This window comes from Equus quagga, chromosome 6 (assembly GCF_021613505.1).
Source record: "Equus quagga isolate Etosha38 chromosome 6, UCLA_HA_Equagga_1.0, whole genome shotgun sequence".
Classification (NCBI taxonomy): Eukaryota; Metazoa; Chordata; class Mammalia; order Perissodactyla; family Equidae; genus Equus; species Equus quagga.
The window spans coordinates 38,834,589-38,854,351 of NC_060272.1; the positions used below are offsets into that span (position 1 = coordinate 38,834,589).

The following is a 19,763-nucleotide window of genomic DNA, read 5'->3' on the forward strand; positions in this document are numbered from 1 at the left end:
ATGTAGACTTAAGATTTTTGCATTTTAATTTTCTTTATATGATATCCTTTTTTTGCCATTTGATCTACTTCATATCCATCTTATTTCAGGTGTATGCTATCTTACCATGTTATCTTTAAAATCTCTTAAATTTATATTTATCTTCAAATGTATAAAATCTCTCCAAACATATATTTTCCTAAACTTTTTTGAAAGTACATTTTGCTTATTTTTCCCATAACACACAAGTATAAAGTGTACACTTTCTTCACTTATGCTATGGAAAGACTCTTACCCAGGCTTTGTTGTGTCTTTTTTTGTTTTTCAACACCCTTCTTGTGACTTGTCTCATCACAGAGCATTTAAGTCTCTTAATTTCTCTCACAGTACTTTTAATTCCTCTCAAAATTCTACTCAAATATTTTGCTAAAAGTTTAATTAATATTATATCTATCATTATTTCAAAAATCTGTTAGATGAGCAAGAAAAGGTTGAGCAGAATCATAGAAAGGCAAAGCAAATTACTTCCTGTCAATTTAGTTTCATTTTTGTGTTTGGTAAAACTACTTTTCAGCAGCATAGTTTTATCTATCAAACTTTCCACTAGTATCGTCTTCATTATCAAATAATATCTGTACACATTCCTACTAGATTGCATTTGGCTATAGTTGTTGAGAAAAATCCAGAATCCTATCATTGCTGTTTAGGAAAACTAATGTGTAGAAGTGAAAAGGAGTTAAAATTATATATATACCCAAATGATCCCATCGTGATGAAGTGCTATATAAAACTTTGTTAAGGGTCTTCTTCCAATAACTTCCTAATTATATGGACATTTGTCTGAAGAGGGAATTGAAACATTACCAACTCTCAGTCTGATCTCCACTGCAAGTCATCAAAAAGAAATTTCTTGGAATTGTTTCTACATGAATTAGGTATATCCCATTTTCCATTTCTCTCAATACATTTTAAAAATTCTGTTATACCTTTTAATAGCAATCATAGAAAATATAGTTTCATTGTATTAATATCATTTTATTCAATAGAGAATATATTAATAGCATTTTCTACCGATTTTATCTTTTCTCTTGAAAGAAGATCTATTTTTCCTTAAGCATTACAATATTTTTCTTAAAATAATCAATTTGGAAATTAATGGCAAATTTCACATTCTTTTATATTGCACATTTTAGAAAACCTGTCCTGCAGGCATCTCTATTCATGGGTGGTAAAACTTAACAATAATAGAATGGGTGTTTCTCTTAGATGTTAATTTTCATAATTCCTGTACAGGAAAGCATAGGCCTTTTTTGCTTTTTTCACTTTTTCCGGTATTTATATATAAGCAATAGTTCATATATATATTTTGTGACTTTTTCTTACCACTTACATTGATGCTAATGATTCATGTCTCGCCTTCTTTAGAAAATGGATCTCACTGACACAGCTAATTTGCTCAACAGGGATGAGAAATATCCTTACTCCTTCATTATCTGATTCATTTGCTACATTATTCTGTAAGGAGAGCACATACACACACACACATACAAATTATATTAAAGTTTTAATACATAACTTGTCTTATTCTAGATTTTTTATAACTATCTTGCCTTATAGTTGTGTGTTCCTTCCTTAATTTCTTACTTTGAAATATCTTAATATATGTGTGTTTTGTCATAAATCTTCTCCAAACCTAGACAGAAATAAGCAGGATAAAAGTCTAATAAGTAAAATATGTAAAGGACAGTCTTTAGCAAATTTTCCACACACTGTTATAACTGAATTGTCTGTCCAATTGCTTCTAATGCTCCTTTTAAAGTGGCTATACATAAAATTCATTCTTCAGCTATTTTTCTTGTCCTTATATTTTCTGGGCAGCTATGATATTTAACATCTTAAGAAATTCTGTATTACTCTAATACCATTCTTCATACCAAATATCAGAGTCTGATAGTATTGAAAGTCTTTATTCTTGAAATTGTTTACATTTTAGCTAAGTACATTTTTCCAAATTTTAATCTTATTCTACAAAAATGTTTTGAATGATTTCATTTTTTACTTCAAATAATCTTTCTCCTCCAAATCAAAATAGTACAGCTCTCATTTGAGTATCCTTTTTTCCCCAGGTGTGATTAAATGGCCTTAAAATTCTATGCTTTGATTACTGTCTATTAATGTCTAGTTGCTTTTTCTGTTTTACTCAGAGAGAAACATAATCACTAGAAAGTCACCTTTCACTTCAGACCCAGAGCAGAAAACTGTTCCAATGTCACCTTCTGACAGTTGTTTATTTTTCTCTCATCTCTACTGATGTGATTTTTTTCCCTCTTGTTTCATTTTCACACCTCACTAATGTGCCATTCTAACCTGACTGTTGCTTCTCTGAATATTATTTCGAATAATTTTCTCAATTAAGACTAATAAAAGCCAGTGAACAGCACTCTTGAGTTTAGATTATTTACGATACCATTTGCTGTGGAAAAATGAGACATTGGTTCATAGCTTAAAATTAATGAGTGTATTCTGATGGGTTCAAGAGCAAAATTATATCAATTTCATGAAACATTGTGCTCAGTCTTCTAATAAGACAGATTAAGCTAAGTGGTAGATATGTCATCCTATGCCAGCACAGCCATAGGCTTATTTGATGAATAAAGGAAATATAACAAAACAGTGAATAGACATTCTGGTGTGGTAGTCGGTCATATAAAACCTCAGAATCCTCAAATAATATCTACACTAGTGATTCTTTTTGTTTCTTTTCTTTCTGCCTTAGCTTGGTTCTTTCCAATTTTATAGCTAAAAAGTGTTTCTGGTTTGTTTCTTTTTATTTTCTGAGTTAGCTCACACAGCAGATACTTAACTGCCTGAGCACATCCATAAATCGACTTGAATTTTAATAAATGTATGCGACAGCCCTTAGAGAATCTGCAAAACAGACAAAAACAACTAAGTTTGTTTCATGATTCACCATAGCAAAGCTGATTCACTCATTCATTCAAAACCAAATGTTATTAATACTCATGAGGCAATTGTAGCCTGTGCAGCCTGAAGCATATACAGCTTGATGGATCACGAGAATAGGAGTCAATATCTGCTGTTTTCTCCAGTATGTCCCAATATGTAGCACAGCACCTTAAGCCTCAAGGCCTGTAGCTTGCATGGTGCCTCCAAGACCCTGTTTCTATGTTGGTGTTAAAATCTTAGCATTCTTTATCTTAAAGGTGGAACCACAAATTGAACAGATGGTCCCCAACTTGCAATGGTTCAACGTGCAATTTTTTGACATTACGATGGTGCAAAAGCAATACACATTCAGTAGAAAGTGTACTTCATATTTTGAATTTTGATCATTTCCTGGGCAAATAATATGCAGTATGGTACTCTCGTGATGCTGGCAGTGGCAGTGAGCCACAGCTCCCAGTCAGCCATGCGATCATGAGGGTAAACAAATGATACACTTAGAACCATTCCGTACCCAGACAACCATTCTGTTTTTGACTTTCAGTACAGTATTCAATAAGTTACATGAGATAGTCAACACTTTATTATAAAATAGGTTCTGTGTTAGATGATTTTCCCAACTGTAGGCTAATGTAAGTGTTCTGAGCAAGTTTAAGGTAGGCCAGGCTAAGGCATGATGTTTGGTAGCTTGGATATATTAAATGTATTTTCGACTTATGATACTTTCAACTTATGATGAGTTTATTGGGAAACAACCCGATCATAAGTCGAGAAAGATTTTGATAAGCTTTTGTATATTAAGCAGTTTGTATTAAAATTGTATTGTCTTAGATTCACATTTGGAAAAAAACTTCTTGTTTGCTAGATCTCACGCAGGGCCACTAATAGGCTCAGATGTTTGTAATTTGCCTCCTGGAAAAAATAACTTTTAAGCTGGGGCTTGATTGCTTTAGCTGATTTCCAGAAAGTGGGGAAGCATTGCAATGAGATGGAACAATTTGTGTCAAGTCCCTGAGTGTGAAACACAAACAAAAGGAGGAAAATCCTCACTCTGGATGAAGAATAATTTATAATCATTCAAGGAAACTATAAAATTATTAGAATTCCATCACAGTGCATTCATGCACCATATAATGATGTTTCAGTTAAAGACAGAGTGCTTATACGATGATGGTCCCACAAAATTAGTACTGTACAGCCTAGATGTGTAGTAGGCTGTACCATCTAGGTTTTTTTAAGTACACTGTGATGTTTGCACAATGACGAAACAGCCTAACAACACATCTCTCATAATGCATCCCTGTCATTAAGCAACACAAGACTGTAGTAGACTGGCTATGATATATTCCAATGGTTCGAAGCAATCATTTGATAAATCATGCCTCAGAACTGGAATGTATAGCAACAGCAGACAATTCATTATGGCTCTCGATTTGAGCAGAGCCACTGCCAGACTCCTCAGTTTGGAATACAGTATCTTTTGTGATTTAGACCTCTCCTCCCTTCTAGTCTTCACTCTTAGCACCTGCCTTCTAGCCACCCTATGTCCCAGCCCTACTGAATTGCTCAGATTCTCTGAACATGCCTTGATTATTTACACACCTTTGCCTTTTCACACACTCATCTCTCTGCCTTGATTTCCTTTCTGGTGTTTTTTTCTTAATAAGTCATGACTATCCACTTAGGTTCTCTCCTCGGATTTCCCCCTGATTTTTGGATACATTTGAAAACTCTCTAGAGTGAGAGCCTAACACAAATTTAGTTCCTCATGTGCATTAAGTTCCATGTGGCAAGATCAGCGCCAACAGGATCGAGTGTATTACACTCGAGAACAAGTGTCAGGAGGTATTAAAAATACATTAAGATTTTTATTTTACCCAAATAAAAGCTAAATTAGATCATTTATAATATTTTCCCTCATCATAGCCTAGTTTAAGCTGTACCTTTTCTATTAACCTATTTTTAATTCACTCATTTAAAAGTAATATTTTCTTCTTTTGTGTTCCCGAGACACATAATTAATACTTTTCCCTGCCATTCGTCAAAAGCTTATTTCAGTGGAACTTAAACAGGTGCTTTTTCTTTGACAAGTTCCATAAACAAATCACCCTTTTTAACGAATTGGAAACAAGTGCTTCATTCATTTTTTAAAAAAATTTTACAAATGTATACTGGCCATGGTGATATATCAAACAAAATAAATAAGATCTGTCTTCAGAGAGCTCACATTATATTACAGGGAAATAGGAAACAGAGAAGGAAATGCAGAACTGTAATAGGGACAGAGTGGCATTAGCAGGGAAACCTGGAGGCACTGAGATTGAAATGACCTTTTCTACCAGGTTTTCGGTTGGTGAATTCTACCAAGTTTGGGATATGGTTAATTGATCTAAATTAATTTGCATGCTTGCCGTTGTCAAATCCCTTTAGGAAACATGAGCATGTTCTAATAAATAAAGGTAAGTGGGTTCTGCCAGGCTTCAATCCACAACCTTGCTTATCAGCCATGTGTTATAATGTCAGCAAGTCTCAGACTGCGCTTGCCACATGTATCAAAATTTCTTAGTAAGCAGGAACAAAAGCAGTCATACAACTGGTTGTTGTAAGTTTAATGAAATCCTGCTCACTGTCCTGTAAGGCCCTCCAGCAAGTACTTCTCATGAAAAGCTTCCCTAAAAGGCGCATGCAGGAGTATTCTGACAGCAGAATAGACAAGCCTTCTCATGGGATCAGATTAAAGAGTTCTCCATCAACTGGGCAACAAAGGATCAAACTCAGTTCTGGATCTAGGGAGTTGCTCCAAAGGTGTTATACCGTTGGGGTTGTGGAATTCTTCTAATTTTATTATGCAAGGGAAGGGACACCAGAACATTCTTTCTGGGTAACCATACAGAGAGAACGAAAATTATATCTACTATCACAAACTAGTCAGCAAAATCTTCAAATATTTAGATAATGGTATTGGAAGCACTTTCTGTAGCTATCCCTGAAGTATGCACTATTAATAACGTATGACAAATATTAAATAACTTTACCTAGGATACAGATTATAAATAATGTCAAATTTCTGGGAAAAGACAAAGTGGGATCAAGAGAGACTTTCTGGTGGAGACACACCTGAATTGATTAATGAGAGATGAATGAGATGAATGCAACTTACAAGATGGATTCTTACAAGGAGAGTATGGGCTCCTTCTTCCACTTTTCCCTCACCTTGCTGCTTGAACTCTGGTTGTGATAGCTAGGACTCCACCTTGGGACATCAGGGCAAGAGGGTTCGTAGACAATTCTCCATGGGGTTTTAGCATTACTGCACATTTTGCAAGCAAGAAGTATTGGCAACTTGTTTTCACACTGTCTTTTCAAGGATATTTGTAAATCAAACAGCTTTGGAAGACAGTGATGGTGTCTTTCTTTGGGGCAGAGAGCAGATTTGTTCTTTGACCAGAATAATAAAGATAATGTCTCCCATTATAGCTAAGATTGGGCAGGTTTGTTAGCAACCCCCTTTAAAGGATGAACAGTTCTTAAACTCAAGGTTTTTCAGGTGTAAGAATAGCCGGCTATGTGTGCAGCATTCACCTGAGTCTCTCTGTATCACCCTGGTGGGACTTGAGGGGACAAGGAGAATCAAGGTGAACAGGAAGCTCATGCTGCCTATTGTGCTATGAGAAATAAAGTCAGTTCTCTCTGATCCAGGAGTCTTCTGTCTTCTGCCAGCCATCTGTGAGACTGTGGTAGGCTAACTTGTTAGCTTCCAAGTAGGGTAAAATTTCACTCCTCACAGTTCTTGATGAAGAGCCGTACTCTACAGGCGATACGTTAAAAGTGGGATACATCCTGAGTCTCACTGCAAAGCCACTTTACACACATTTGAACCCAAATCCTAACTAATACAGAATGTGTTTCCTCCAACTCCTGTCTAGTATGTACTAGAATATAAAATATGTGGCACTAACATAGATGGGCACCTGGCAACTAGGTCTCAAAACATGGAGACTTTCTTGCTAAATACTAGGTAAAACTCATTTGTGTGCTGAATAGACACATAAGCTAGGGAAAGTAGTAAGGGCAGACTCAGAATCTTGCCATTCTCAGCAAAATTATAGAAAAGTTTACTAAAGTCAGGGATATTTCTGATCTCTTGCCAATTTTTTGGCATGCAAGAGATGGTCTGGTCAATGTTCATAGCAAATTGAACTATGAACTTGATGATCCCTAAGAGCATTATTTTTCTATCCTTTTCTCACTTCCTCAGAATGAAATCCCAAGTCCATAGCATGACATACAACTCCCTTCATTCTCAGTCTAACCTTTTATCCTACCAGCTGCATCTCTCTCTCCTCCTTCACTACCACCCTCCCATCAATATGACATACCTGCCACTCTTTATTTATCACCCGCCCTGAACTTTCATGCCCCTTGTCCTTACACATAACGCTTTCTCTGTATGTAATGCTTTCCCCCTATTTCATCTTACAAATTTCCACTCATCTTTCAACTCTAAGTTAAAATGTCACATTTCCTTTCTTGCTATGAAACTGTCAGCTGTCACTTCCTATATTGTCAGTGCATTTACTTCTACCATCAGATTCTTCTCTGCTCTTCTGATTCTCAACATCTAATTTGTCATTGTAGTGAAACAAAGCAGGGAATCAGTCTAAACCATGATTAAATAGATTGCGAGGGGAGATCTGAAAAGATAATCTTTGATAATTGCCCATGAAGTTGTGTGTGTACATTGTAGCTGCTTAGAGTACATTGTTTGTATTTCTTGGTTATTTTTATAACTTTAACAATAATTATAGTAATACTTATTGATATTTATTTTTACATTCTAGTTCTTAGACACTTAGCAAATTTATGTTTCAAAATAAGTGGATTATTGACAACATTGGTTGATAGCATATATTCGTCAAGCACATAATTTTCAAAACTGTTTCAAGTATTACAATACATCTATTGGTCTTAATAATGGATCCACTCAAGGACATCATTATCTCTTCTACACAAATTGCAATTTTCCTATTTCTTTTTCAAAGCTTGTTCTTGAGGAAAAATTCAGTGAACTTACACTTTTCAACTAATTTTGCCTAGTTTTAATCAATAATTTATATTATATTATGAAAATTACAATAATTTCATTGTTAATCTGTAGACTATATAATACTATGAAGGACATTAACAGGGACATATACCAAATGAAAGAAACCTAGCTTAGGCTTTAGTAAATAATTTATAAAATAACAGCTCCTATATATCAAACGTTTATTTTACTACAGGAACTGTCAAATATTATGTCATTTTTATTGAGGCATTACATAAATTTCTTTCTTGTATAAACCCTTGAGTTACTGGATTTTCTTAGGGGAGAGTTCACACAGAAAAAAGAGAGACTGAATGAATGGTGGTTTATAATGTACAGAATTATATTAAAGAAATCAATGATGTTGTAACTTGTGAAGTTTGCAGGAACATTTTATTTCCAAATAAAAAGGTTGCCAATAGGCTCAATATTTGACTTCTGTAATGTAAGCAATATGTTTAATTATTCATACTTTTTATACACATTTTAGCTATGTATTTGTATATCTTAGCATTCTTTAATCATTTCAGAAAAAAAAGTGTGATATATTGCTGGATAGAAATATTTTAGTATCAGCAATGCTGGGTTCAGATAAATCAATAGTATAATTTATCACGGTAATATGTATAAATAAATAGAGCAGCTTGAAGTCATCCATTCCCTTAAAACAATAGGAAGAAAGAGGGGGATATTTTTATTGTATATAAACTATGTACCAGGGACTGAGCTAGGTGCCCCACATGGAGATACTTACCTAATAAGTAAAACCCGTGCAAAAAAATATTTAGTTAAAATTTAATAACAATCCCTCATTATAGCATGCTTCTTTTGTTAGATCTTCAATTTAATGAAACATAGAAATAAATGAAGTTCAGATTTCATGAAGTGTTTAGGATGATATAAAACTTCTGAGTGAATAATTATTTCACTTCTGGGTGCTTTTGGAAGCTAAATTGTCCAATGCTTGTCCTTTAAATTGCTTCTATTGGTTAATTTCAACATATTGCAAGATTGAGAGCTGGCAGGCAAATTGTGAGTGATCAAGCCAAGAGGCATTGAGTTCATAAAGGGAACACTTGTGCAATCAGAGATATTTTATCATGCTGGGTATTAAGAGAAACATAAACAGCTTTAAAAGAAATGTCTCCAGGATTTGAAATCAGTTTAAACATCATATTTTAGAGTTATTAAAGGATATTAGAGCATGAATTTGTAAATCTAAGACCTGAATATTTTATGTACTAAGTAATGTCTTTCTATGCATTTACTTAGAAACTGAAACGTGTAGAATTGTCTATTTACCAATATATTAAACATTATGTCCACTAGTGAAGCAAAAATTTCACATCTAATCTTATTAGAGTGTATGCAGAGCCAGCCCTGGTGGCCTCGTGGTTAAAGTTCAGCATGCTCTGCTTCGGCGGCTCAGGATGAGTTCCTGGGCATGGAACCGCACCACTCGTCTGTCAGTAGCTATTCCGTGGCAGCAGCTCACATAGCAGAACTAGGACTTACAACCAGAATGTACAGCTATGTACTGGGGCTTTGGGCAGAAAAAAAAAGAAAACAAGAACAAACATATGCAGGTCATACCACTCCTCTACTCAAAATCATCTTATGGCTTTCAGAGCAAATGTCTGCCGACACTTGTGTGAGATTCACCCTGCACCCCCACATCTGCCCTCATCTGCCACACTGCCCACAGTCTCTGCTCCAGCCCATCTGGCTTCTTTGCTGCTTCTGGAACTTTGCACTGACTGTTCAGTCTGCCATGAATCTTCTCCCCCTAGATATTCCTGAACTCACCTCCATTTTCTTCAAGTTTTGGTGCAAGCAATGTCTTCTCAGTAAGACCCTCCCTGATCATATATTTGAAATTGTAACCACAACCCCAGATCCCACCAGCTGCACTCCTGACTCCACTTCCCTGCTCTGTCTCTGTTTACGGTCCTCAGCATCTTCTAAAGTAGTCTACAATATGTGTGTTTATTGTGCATGTTATGTCTACACCCTCCTCCAGTAGAATTGAGTGCAGCGATTTTTTTCCTGTTTTGTTCATGGATATATTCACAAAACTTTGGGTAAGGTGTGACACATATGAGGCATTCAAAAATATGTGTTAAATAAATGAGTAAATAAATCAATGCAACTCTACCTTACTGTGATGAAACTTCATGACTATGATCAAACAGGCAAGAACTATTTTATAGGAATAGACAATGTATTTCTAATCAGTTAAGTACTATCTATGCTGTAATACTTGTTGTCCTGGCTTCCTCGCATTCTTCTTATTAATGAAATAGCAAAATGAGTACATAAAGTAAGTTTTAAAGCAATATTGAGTCAGACTAGCATCGTTGTACCCTTTTTTCCTATAAAGTCTGTCTATCCATGTAACACATTAGTTTTAGTATAGACACTGATTAAGGAAGCTGGTATTATGACAATATCTGTTTAGACTATTCCATTTATTGAGTGTTCTAAACTGTGAGGAGAGAACACTAGGGGTAGGCACGATTTACGTACTAGAAAATCAGCTGCTGACCAACAAGTGAAATAATAAGTTTTCTTCTGATTAGGGTCATTTTCAAGAAGATTTGTACATAAATATATCTTGTTTTATATTTTAAGTAGCCATTCCTCAGTATTTATTAAAATAATGCATTAACACGATTTAATTATCTTTGCAAGAAGCAGTTTAAAATCTATCTAACATTTTAGAAATAATAGGGGTTAGAAAATTATAGTTGCTTTAATTTCATCTAGTATATTGCATATTAGAATGATGTAATTATTTGTAGAGAACCTTTAACAAAAATTTCCTCGAGAAGTAATATATTTTTAACACATCTGAGGCTCATAGTGTGAAAGAAAATTTATTTTTAAAGGACTTTTCCTTTTCTACCTTTTTCATACAGACTGTAATATTAAATCATGTTTTTCTAATTGTGTTTTTAGGCTGTATTCAGTTGGAGGTCGTGATGGAAGTTCCTGTTTGAGTTCAATGGAATATTATGATCCTCATACAAATAAGTGGAACATGTGCGCTCCAATGTGTAAGAGGAGAGGGGGCGTTGGAGTGGCCACATGCGATGGTTTTCTTTATGCCGTAGGAGGTCATGATGCTCCTGCTTCAAATCACTGTTCCCGGCTACTAGATTATGTAGAAAGGTAAGGCCCCAAGGACATGATTATAATGAAAGAGACAATGCAAATTATATCAGTATCTAATTCAAGTGATTATAAAAACTGCATAATTTAGGGAAAGTAAATTCAACTCCTAGAGTTGATTTTTAGTCTCTTTCTCTCCCTCTCTCTCTCTCTCTCTCTCTCTCATACACACACACACACACACACACACATTCTTTCCTGTTTTGTTTTTTTCTTTCTCTCTCTCTCCCTCCTTCATCTTTTCTTCCCTCTTTCCTTCTTCAACTAACACTTATTAAAAGCCCTACAATTCTTTTTTTACAAGATCCTAGAGTAATCTTTAAATTTCTCCTTAATATATTTTAAAAGGTTTGTTAAAATACAGTTTTAATAATTTATTAAATTTATGAATGTTTGTTAATTCTTTTTAAAAAACTGGATATTTCATTTCTTTGTTCTGTTCATCCTGTCTTGTTTGTTGTACTACTTCCTGCAAATTCTCAAAGGTGAACTATGGGCTTTGTGTTACGCCATAGTTTTCTTAATGTAAGATAGACTTATTAGAACTATATTATCTATAATCCTGGTGTTTGTAAGAAACATAGATCCTCTTTTAACTCTTCCTAAAAATGGCAGGTGCGCAGAGGCTAGAGTGAAAGGGCACCTCGGCTTCAGGCTTGGTCCAACAACCCGGACACTTCCTGGAATGGTTACAGCTGAGTTCTCTTTAATGGCTGTGCATCACTTAGAACTATTACATTGTGTGCAGTAAAGATCAGAGTTAGAGAAACTCATGATGATATTTCCTATTACATGAGCGTACATGCTGATATATGAGTAAATGAGAATAGGGAATATTGAGGTTAATTGCTTTTATCAACTGGAACAAGGTAAGTAATTCTACTGTAATGAATAACTTCAAAACTCTCGGTGACTTAATACCATAATCCTTTTTTCTTACTCATGCTACATATCTATGGCAACTCTATGATACTATTACTCTGGTACTCAGAATGATATATAAGCTACAATATGAGTACTTCTGGTCTCCATGTCAGAAGAGAAAAGCCAGAGAGTAGTACATTATTCACTTGTTCTTAAAGATTCCACTTTCAAGTATTATAATTCTCCTTTGTTTATACATTGATTACCAACCAGTTACATGGCCACAGAAAACTTCATAAGGGTAGGAGGACAGTATCCTAACTTGTACCTGGGAGAAAAACAAGAACTCTTTTGTGAATTGCACTGATGACTATAACAATTTTCCTCTTAATATTAGGAAATCACATCCTTTATACTCGTGCTTGTAAGAGGTACAGTCAGTGGAAGAAAGGTGCTCTCTCTTATTTATGACATTTTTTCCTAAGGATATATGATTAGTTTTACTGAGAATAAGGCCAGCGACAAGAGATAGCTTTTAGTGAACAGATTCTGTTCAAACCTAAGCTACTTCTTGGGAAAACACAGAAACATGTTTAGCTACATTGCTACTCTGTGAAATGGACTGTAGATTTATGGCTATATCCACATAGAGAAGAGTGTTAAGCTCACCAGAGTTTCATTCCAACATTCTCTTGTCCAGTGAAGTTTGGAACTACAGGTGTTACAGTGAGGACAGTGGTCAGAGTTCAAATAAATAGATGTATACTTTTATACACACAAACATGCCATCATTTATTTAAAAAGTACTGCTAATAGACTGACAGCTCATTCACATTTTCCTGTGCTAAATTCTGCAGAAAGATGACAGAGAAGATGAATATGTTGAGGCTCCGACTTTTACTGTGAATATCTTATATAAATGCTACTAATGAAATGATATTTCATACAGATATTCTCTTCTAATTTTACTGTATAATGTATTGAAATGTTGTTTGTGAACAGAGGCATAAATAATTCAGTCTAGGAATACATTTATGATGCAAAATTAGATTTAAATAAGCATAGCTATTTTAAGTTATAGGAGTGCAGTGGGTATGAGCAGCTTAAGTAATGCAGAAGCACACAGCATTATCATGATTCTTATTCCAGCTCATACTATGTGCCAGATTAATAGCATTTTTGCACTTTCTATAATGTACATTTTATATTGATGATTTCACATGTAAATTATCAATAAATCACGATACACAATGATACCTCTGTAGAACTATTTTGCACATATAATGTAAAGAATTGTTTTAGTATATGGTCATAGGTAAACAAATCATTAGAAATAGCAAGAAGTAGTGTACAATGTTATGCTTTATAGATAGAACAAATTTTATTACATGACAATGATTTCTTATGAAAATGTAAATGTATTATATAATGGTGTTAAAATACAGTTATATAATACTTATCAAAATTGCGAACAGTTAGGCTATCTTAAACACAAAGACCATTGACACCTCAAATCAGAGCAGGTAAGAAGGTGGCAGGGAATTAACAAGAACAGGAAGTTTACAATAGCTGATGGAACAGATGAAAACTAATTTTGAAGCCAAGCCTCATTCTAGAGAAAGCATCTTGGGGACAAAATCAGTTTCCAAATGTATGCCCAGAAGTAAAATCCATTAGAAAAATCACATTAATCCATCTATTATTCAATAACTATTGTTTTGCATATGGTTTTCACTGTGCTATATAAAGTTTAAAATATATTAGGAGAAAGAGATAAATAAATAAATAAAACTTTAAGATCACAAATGAAACTAGAAACCAGGCAATAGATCAGAAAATATGCTCAAAGGCATCAGCACCACTACAGGCTAATAATAGATAAAGACCACCCTTGCCTTCAAATCTGTATCCCAGTAATAAGGCTTGACAGGAAGGGCGTATCAAGACAATAGGAACCTTCAAAACCTGCCCTTATAATTTTCGCTCTGCTTTTTCCAATTTAGTCTCCTTAGACTAGCCAGAGGCATCTTTTCATAATGCCAATTCGACCTGAAAGCACAATAGAGTTTTCCTTTGTACCAACAATCAATAGTATAATGAAAAAATTATTTGTTTTACGTCAATTTTCCCAAGAAATTAGGTTCCATGTGTGGTGATGACCAAGATCAGCTTTTTCACGCTTGTACCTGTCCACTTGGCACAATTATTGGCACAGAGTAAGCACTCAACAAGCATTTAATGAATCAGATGGATGCTAAGAAAAACAGGCCTCAAATTTCCCATAGAGAAAAGCATCTTGAAATAGGTAGTTATATAGATTAACACACAGATAGATAGATTAATAGATGGATAGATAGAAAGTGATGGATGGATGGATGGATAGATGGATGGAAGAATGGAAGGATACATGGATGTTTGGATGGACTGATGGAAAGACATAGATAGCTAGGTTTTTGTCTGTTGTTTCTCAATTGGCACGTGAATCTCCATTTCCATCATCATAGGCTGAATATCAATTATCTACATATATTTTAGGTATTTATTCAACAGAAATTTTTGACAACGTCTAGAATATTAAGCAACTATTCATGTGTTAATTAAAAATTATATCTTTACATCTTCTCATCCAAAGACTAAGTATCAAAATTTTTATGTATTACTTAAAATAAATATAAAACTTTTGTTCAAAATCTACTCCTGTCACATGAGAAAGTGACAAATAATAGCATTTATTTCTGTCAAGATATGGCTCAATATTTTTATCATCTTTAGATCTTTTACAAAAATTGAAATAATAAAAGTTAAGATTTTCTGTCAGACATACAGGGATAAATACATTATTAATTTAATTAAACAATTCTTTTAAAACTTACCATAAACATTAATATATAAAGTAAGAATAGAATTTTGGATTCTTTCATTTTTCCCAATTTCTCATTTCATCTTTTTGGTTTAGGCATAATCCAAGAATTGTAGCATTTCTAAACAGTGAAGAGAGATAAAGAAGAGACTTTTTATTTAAATTATGGGTGCTTATTCTAGGCCTTGTATAGCATATTAATATATTAACTCTTATTTTGATATATGAGAGATCTTAAATTTTCTCCAAGACATTAATTACATGAATAGTTGAAACTTGAAATGTTAGGTAGGAGCTTTTGAACTTTATAATAAAGTATATTTTTCTTTTTCTTCTTAAGATCTTATTGCTGGAGCTAGCCAAACGAGTGTAGTGTGAAAAGACTAGTTTGTTGTTGATATTGTTTTCCTATTATTGTACATGCATAATCTCTGCTATTTCTTTCATAACGAATTATGCTCAGATTTCTGGTAGACACATATACAAAAGATGGAGGTGCTATGACAGCCTATGTATGTAGGGGCACTGCTTTACAAGTGGATGCAACAATTATTAACTAATACCACAGTTAAGCTAATTTAGATGTGTGATTAGATATTTGCTTCAACGGCTTATGAGGCAAATGATATCTTTGAAGTGGTCAGCTGGAGACAGAGAGTAACAGAATAGTTCATTGTCCTTGGATCTTCCGCCTGGAATGCTAACATCGTGGTTATTTATCTGCATGCTTTGAAGGAAAGAGAAGAACAATTCTGTGGAAAGGTAGATATGCATGAATAGATAAAACATGTCATGTCCTGTATCGATGGAAGGACATCAGCCCTGGTATCAAACTGCAAAATTCATTTTCATATTGAGATAGGCTAATTAAAAATAAACAATTTGGTTTTACAGAGCTAATAATAGTTTTCTGTTATATTAGTAGAGAAAGTGATCATATAAATAATCTATTGCCCCTTAGTTTTGAACTGTTAAAAGGCATTTATTTTTAACAGTGAGTTTTAACCAGCATTCAGATCTCTTGGGTATGCTCCGTGTTCTGGTGATTGACCATAGTCTATAACTTTTAAAACTCTACTGAGAAAACTACACCCGAGAGGAGTCGAAGGGCTGCTTAGCGTGTCCTTGCTTTCTCTGGCTGTCAACAACTCATTTCTCTTTTCCTCAACCTTGAAGAGTGGATGTAATAAAATATGATCTAAGTCAAAATAGAATTTTTCATACACTTTCATAGAGAAGTTGAAATCAAAATAACTTCTTAAAACATTTTTATGTAAAAAATAAGCAAGGGATACTGAAAAGGAGAACAGAAATCTACTTACCCTGTCTTCTTTTCTCAATCTCTCTGTGCCTATTGTATATTTAAGAGAAGTATTAGGGAAGATTGAGAGAATATCAATACTTTTTAAAAGACTGTATCTTAAAAATAAATATGAAGCACATAATCAACATGAGGGTCTGAAACACGCAAAGAATGTTGAGAATGTGGTTTTTTCCTAACACTGTGCTGAGTTTTCCCCTCTGTCATGGGGTTGAAATTGACAGTGACCTCAAGACCATTTCACTCCACATTTGTCGTAAGGAAGAGGACTACTGCAACTGAATCAAACCAGGGAAGACGTCCCTCAGAATGAATGTGTGAAAGATCAGTGCTGAGGAATATATTTTGATCAGAGGATAATTTATATTTTGAGACTGAATTTGAACTAAGAAATCCTGTTTTGGATGGTTGCAGCTTGATCTTTAAACTATTTTAAAGTTTTTATTTTCTTAATTTAATAGCGTTTGTTATATATGATATGGAAAGTCAGGAGAAAAATTATAAAAGAAAGCAATTTCAGTAGTAACTTTGCCACTCAAATTTATTTATGCAAACTGATGTCTACATTTGACTCGTTTTCTGTGTTTTAAGATATACTTTCCAGCTTTCAGGGGGAACAGAGACAGGAGAGTCTAAATGCCCTTTTTGCTTCTCAATTAACTTTACTTCAAAATAATCAATATGCTATTGCGGAATATTTTGGGGTGGGCTGCTCAGGGACCCTACACATGAAACAATAAAGCTTTTAGTTAGGAAACTACCTTCACAATACAGAGGTAGGAAAGATTTCTTAGACTGGATCTGGAAAGAATCATCCATAAAGAAAAATATTACTGTTAAAATGTCTTTATTCAAAAGATAGCATTAAGAGAGTAAAAATTTAAGACAAAGAGTGGAAAAAATATTTGCAATGTGTGTCACCAACAAAGACTTTGTTTCCTGTAAGTAAAGAAATTCTAAAAATAATTTTAAAGAGAACCTAAAAAACATAGAAAAAACTGGTAGAGAGCTTGAACAAGAACTCTTCAAAAGATGACATCCAAATAAGCAATGACTATTGGGGAAAACGTTTGATGTCACTAGTCATTAGGGAAATGCAAATTAAAATTACAATGTCATACCATGACCTATCCAGCAGAAAGGCTAAAATGAAAATAGCAGTTAATATCACACGTTGGAGAGGATGCACAGAAAGTGGAACTCTCATTACACTGATGGTGGGGATGTAAATTGGTGCAGCCTCTTTTAATACCAATTGGCAGTATCTACCACATTCCAAAATATGCATTCTGTTTGACTCAGAAATTCCATTCCAAAACACCCATTGGGAATGCATATATATGAAAACTTCTGATCAAGGATGTCTATAGGAGCATTATTATAGTCATTCCATCATTTTTAAAAGTTAATTTTATTGGAATTATTAGTTTTCCATTCCTATGATGTAAATATTTCCAGAGTTAAGGTACATTTCTTTTGATAATCTCATGATATCTGGATGTTGATTTTCACTACAGAAAAAATAAAATTATTTATTTTTGACCAGCATTATTGTCACTCAGTTGCTTAATTCACAAATAATTTATTAAAATCAATTCAAATATAGATTGTGTAGTTCATTTATTAGAAATCTGAAAACCACTCTTTCAGAGCTGTTTATCCATTTCACAGCATAGATCTTCATTTTTTTCTTTTGCTTCTTTGTTTTCTTATTTGTCAGCTTGCTTTACAGGCAAACGTACCTGGCTATCAATCACTTCTATGCTGTTTAATTTGCTATAGATGAACATTGCATGTACAAATTTAGGAAAATGGCATTCTCAAGTCTATGTGTTACCAAAGCAATGCTTTTATATTTAAAACAGTTCCCCTTTAAATATTTTAAGATGGATTTTTATCCTTAAATTATGGAAATGACAATGCTTGAAAAATTAATGGTACTTCAAAAACTTCAATGGGGATTTTCAATGAGAAACTAACTTTTGTTCTGTGACTATTATATGCCTTCAGCAAGTTTTCATTTTACAGCCAATTTTAGCCACTATATATTGGCGCTTCTCTTGCCTGAGGACTATAAACTTTAATAGAGTGTCTGATACAGAGCTCACACCCTGACCGTGGAGGCCAAGGCGAGACGTGGGAAAGGCAGACAGCCTAAATACAAAAATACAGCCCCCTCAACTTTTTTTATAAACAGGTAACTAGAGGCCAAAAAGAATGCTTAGAACTAAATTTTGTCAAAAACGTGAACTGACAGTTCACTGGACTAATTGTTTGGAAATGCTTATGCATCTGTGGATCCTCTCCTAAGCTAAAAAAGGCTGTTCATTTCATTTTGGGGTAACGATTTTGTATATCCCCAGGCTGAGAGGTGAGTTCATAGAGTTCTTGAATACAGAAAAATCAATTTAGAATCATTAATGTGAGAATAAGGATAATCATTAGTGGTAATTTTGAATTTGTGTGCTTACTTCCTAAATATCTGGGAGAGAGTAGGTGTGTGGGACGGGCATGGTTGGACTCAGTTTTTACTTTGGTTTGGTTTGATTTTCCTGGCAATATAGTATATAAATTTAAATGTTATCACCATTGTCAGATATGAATTAAAAGATTGTTATTGCACATATAAAATGTTACCCACCACTGAAAACAAATACTTTTAATTCAACGATTTGGATTTTCTGAAGAATGCATTAAATTTTTAAAATTCCCTTCATGAATTTTGTAAAACATGAAAGAAATCGTATCTATTTCTAATTGTAGGATATTACTTCTAAATGTGTATCTAAATATGGGGCATACTAGTGGTTTCTTATTTTTCCCGGCAATAAGAGTATTTGAGAATTGTTTCAATATTTGAGTTTCACTTGACATTTCATAAGCCTTCAGAAATTCATTTATTATTGCTTAGTGCACTGGTGTTAACTGTTTTCTCAGTTGTTCTGCCTTTTTGCAAAGTGATAAACAAAGTCTGCTTTGTAGACAGTAATTGAAAAAAAATCCATATAGCTGAATAACAATTAAATAAGGAATAAAATATGACTTCAGAAAAAGCTATTTTAGTGAAGTGATTGTGACAAAAGCCAGACTGGATTCTACTGAAGAATGAATAAAATATAAAGAACATTCACTTCTCACTGAAATTAAAGTGCATTATACATTCTTCTTTTTAGAGTTACTTTAACTACAAACATTTTTCTGACAAGCAAAAAAGTAAACAATACAATAAACTCGCCTGTACTCATTACCCAGCTTCAACAACCATCACAATTTGTCATTCTTGTTTCATCCATTCACCTTCACTGTCTTTTTTTTTTGTCCTGAAATACTTTAAAGAAACTCTCAAACATGTCATTTTAGCTCAAAATATTTCTAAATTCATTCCACAAACAAACAATGAAAAATGATTAGGACTTTATTTTTTTAACATAATCACACTGCCATTATCACAACTTATAAAAACTTCCCAGTAATTCCTTATTAAAATCTGATGCCTGAGTTACATGAAAATTTCCAAA

General features: G+C 33.8%; 1 protein-coding gene across 1 annotated transcript in view; it reads left to right on the forward strand.

Moving 5' to 3' along the window:
* KLHL1 (kelch like family member 1) overlaps positions 1–19,763 on the forward strand; it is a 333,377-nt gene that overhangs the window by 305,509 nt on the left and 8,105 nt on the right. The window contains exon 9 of the mRNA XM_046665048.1: positions 10,988–11,200. Coding sequence (XP_046521004.1) covers positions 10,988–11,200 — 213 coding nt within the window. The remainder of the gene's footprint in view (positions 1–10,987; positions 11,201–19,763) is intronic.